The sequence below is a fragment of the Propithecus coquereli genome, unplaced genomic scaffold, assembly GCF_000956105.1.
Source record: "Propithecus coquereli isolate 6110/MARCELLA unplaced genomic scaffold, Pcoq_1.0 Scaffold285, whole genome shotgun sequence".
NCBI classification, from domain to species: Eukaryota; Metazoa; Chordata; class Mammalia; order Primates; family Indriidae; genus Propithecus; species Propithecus coquereli.
In genome coordinates, this window is record NW_012148452.1 from 2805273 (window position 1) to 2809063 (window position 3791).

General features: G+C 35.4%; 1 protein-coding gene across 1 annotated transcript in view; it reads left to right on the top strand.

Moving 5' to 3' along the window:
- Positions 1 to 1359, top strand: part of HSF5 (heat shock transcription factor family member 5) — a 32575-nt gene extending 31216 nt beyond the window's left edge. The window contains exon 6 of the mRNA XM_012648416.1: positions 806 to 1359. Within this exon, the coding sequence (XP_012503870.1) occupies positions 806 to 876 (71 nt within the window). The 3' untranslated portion in view covers positions 877 to 1359. The remainder of the gene's footprint in view (positions 1 to 805) is intronic.
- Positions 1360 to 3791: the final 2432 nt, after the last annotated feature.

A 3791-nucleotide genomic window follows, 5' to 3' on the forward strand; every position in this document is an offset into this window, starting at 1 on the left:
AAAGAATAGAATGAAATAAAGGGCTCATTCTGTATAGTTTAGTTTAATTCCCAAATGCTAGGACAAAATTGTAACCTTCAAAACCAACCTAAAAAGACCTCCTGGTCATGTTGCTCTAGAAGTTGTACACTCATTAGATTGAATCTAGAACCCACATTAGGTTCCTTTTATTGCTGCCTGTGTTCTTGAGATAGGCCTTTTAGCTCTACTTCAATACATGGTTTTAGACAAGCTCTTGCTCCATTGCCTGGCTTAGAATGTAGTGGCATCATCATACCCCACTACAGCCTTAGACAGACAGTTCAGCTAAGTGTTTCCATAAGAGTTCAGCTGCGTTAGTCAATAAATGGGAATTTTATGTAGACAATCAACTTTCGAAAAGTAGTGATTACTTATTTTAACATTGCTTTTCTGAAAGAATTAACCTTTTCACATTCCCACAACCCACCCACCTATCCTTACAGCACGGAAGAAATGCATTTTTGTGTGTGTTTACTTTGATCCCTTTGACATTTTCCTTTACTTTTTCACTTCTAATCAAAAGCAATTGCAATGAAAATGGGCTTCGCCACACACTGAAAAGGAGAGAAACTTTAAGTTTTATTGGTCTCTTTGGGTTAAAAAATGGCCTGCATCAGTGTGCTTTAGAGTTACACCAATGCCCTAAAATTGAGAATCCGATGGGACAGTGTAATTCTAGAGTCATTTCTACAGGTGAGACATTGACAATTCGTTCTCGTCTGAAGACTTGTCTATAGAACTCTATGGAGAGGCTAAGAGTGAGTAAACCATCCTTTCTTTCTAGATCTTCATCTGCTGGTGGACGTGGCCTGCAAGCAGGAGCACTTTCCAAAGGAGGAAGAATTAAAAGAGTGAGGAGTGGATGACAAATGTGACATTGTGCATGAGCTGTAGCTGGAGGCAGACTAGCCTTGCACATGACACACTGTTGGGATTTTTTCAGTTCTGTTAAGGAAAAAAAGTATTTTTTGTTTTGTTAATTGAGAATTTTGTTAATTGAAAATTGGGAATTTGCTATTTACTACAGCTGTTTAGTTCAGATTATTTGCCTTGACAAACTACTAAACATCTAGCAGCCATGTCTTTTTGCTGCCCAGATCCCTTTCAAATGAGAAGTCCTGGCCTTCTGTTACAGTCAAGAAGCATCCAAAACTGCTGCATCTATGGTAATGGAGAATAATCTGTGTGGGTGCTGTTGTGTTGTCTTGCCACTCTCAAACTGGAGTTAGCACAACTCCAGTGGGGAGTTCAGTCTCTCTGTTTCAAGTCACAGTGTGATCCTTTTAGACAAGATTGTGTGAGAAACAAAGACATGTGAGGTCACCGAGATCACAGGTCTAAATGGGTCAGGAATTTCAGAGAAGAAACTCTGGGAAAGAGCTAATTTTCTAAGTGATTAACCAGGAAATTCTCTTACTTCCTAACCCAGCATTCTGTTTCAAGAGCCAGGCATCGGACTTAGACCATCTATCACACTTAACAGCCCCTGATTCTTTTATATTAATGGGAGCATTCTTCTATTTTCCTGTCTTTCTTTAATTTTAACGATATGTTATCATAAATAGTAAGAAGGTTTTGTTAATATATCAGTTATTTAAATGTCTTCTAAAGAAAAATATTTAACTTGTTTGATGTAATTATATTTATAAATGCTGATAGATTTAAAAGTTTTAAAGCTTTATATTTTTATTGCAGGACAGAAGGATAAAGGATGCATGTGTAATATTTTTATTTTGAAGGGGAAATGTACAGTGTGTAAAAAAACATTAAGAGATTTAACACAGTGTTTTCTTATTTTAGATTTTTACATTGAGTAAGTATAAATCCTTATCTATGTAAGGTATTGTGTGAAAATTTGGGGAAAAACTGATTAGCAGTCATTTAGCAGCAGCTATGCCTCTGATATTTAGAATTTTGGATAGTGGGATAGACTATAACATTTTTTCCTTATCCCTTCTATAGGATTCTAAATTTGAGTGGTAGGATTGTGGGACTGTTTTTTAGGAGAGAAGGTTATCTTGGATGTCCAATTTCTGTGGTTGATCTCTTACTTGCTCACCCAATGACAGCAAGAAACTTTCTGATTTAAAGTCTTCTAAATTGACTAGAACTTTCTTATTGGGTTCTACTTCAGTTCTCCTAATAAGCACTGCAAAAACAAAAGGAAAGCCTAGGAATATGAAACTAATTAAAAGAAAAGGCACTTAGTTATATGACATAGTGCTATACTAGCCATTGTGGGTGTAACAGTTCATTTCTTATATTGCATTGTGTCTTCCCAATGATGTTAAACCCTAGAAGTGTTACAGAGAGCCAGTATTTCTGGAAAAGGGTAAGGTCTGTATTGGTCTGCAGTGACTCAGTTTAGATATTAAAGTAGGTTCTGAAAAGTGACCTGTCTAGTCCCTTTGATTAGACTAGTTGATGTCCATGTGATGGGCATTTATTCATCTTTATTAGCAAGGTTTAAAAGATGAACAAATTATCAAGACACCTACATGTTTTGGCAAGACTGTATATTTTGACAGAGTATGTGAAGAGAAAACCCAGTTTCCAAATGAAGGAACTTTGCCTTTTCTCTGTCATGTTGAAGAGCTGATATACTGTGTAGGTGATATTTCTTCCCTGAAATATGGCTTTCTTAGCTTTATATATGTTGAGAATAATATCTTTTGAGGAACATGTGTCAAGCAGGAACCTTGGCATAGATTTAGTTTCAGTGGTTTTAAGGCTTAATTAATGAAATGCCTTAATCAGCTTTCCAAACTTTTTTATATATGAATACAACAGACCAAGGAGCTGGATCTCCTGTTATACTCACATGCCTGGTACCTATCAACTAAAGCTATCATTAATGACATGGGAAAAATGGCAAAAGGTATAATAAAATCTTTATGTGAATTAGCCAGTAGGGCCTGACACAACTAGTCAACTAACAATGTTCCTGACTAGCACCTCAGCATTTCAGCACCTTAAGCACCAATAAACTTCAATCAGTCAAAAATAAAGTGAGTGTTCCAACTAGACTTGTTGTCTTGCTTATTTTTACTGTCTGATAGGTGATCAATAGAAAATCATTATGACCATTAATAATAACGTTCAAAAGAGAATGTACTCTGTTTTTCTAAGAATCTGATTTTTAAAAAATTTTTTATTTGCACTTGAATAGCTATTGAATTTTTTAAATGCCATTAAGGATAAGGACAATTCTTAGACATGTTTTAGAGAAACTTGGTTTTTTAGAAAAGGATGAATGATATTTAGTAAATTTAGTCAATCCAGGGGTGAAAGTGGATCCTGAAGGATGATCATGTGTAAGATTAGGTAGTAGATGTCATTATTAAGATGGGAATTTCATTATGATAGTGATGGCATCCTTATGACATCTCTGGAGTGGTATTGTGGTATATCAGCCCTTGAGCGATAACCCCAAAACTTTGAAGGTGGAGAATAAATTCTCTTGCAATTCTCGTGACCTAAATAAACACAGTATATCAGTGAACTAAACTATGTAGAGCTGTTCGTTGATCCTGAGTTTCTCAGGTCCTCAGGTTCATGATACATATCATCATCATTCCCAAATCTCAAAGTTTCCTCAAGAGAAGGCAAACATATTTGTAACTTTCTTCCTTCCTTCAATAAGTGTGTATATTAACTATTAGGTTTAGCTCTCTTAATTCCTTTGCAGGTTTCAAGCAGGAATGATTGAAAGTCCATTTGTAGGTTATTTTTATTGTTTAGTTGAACTTTAAAGATACTTTTGCATATAT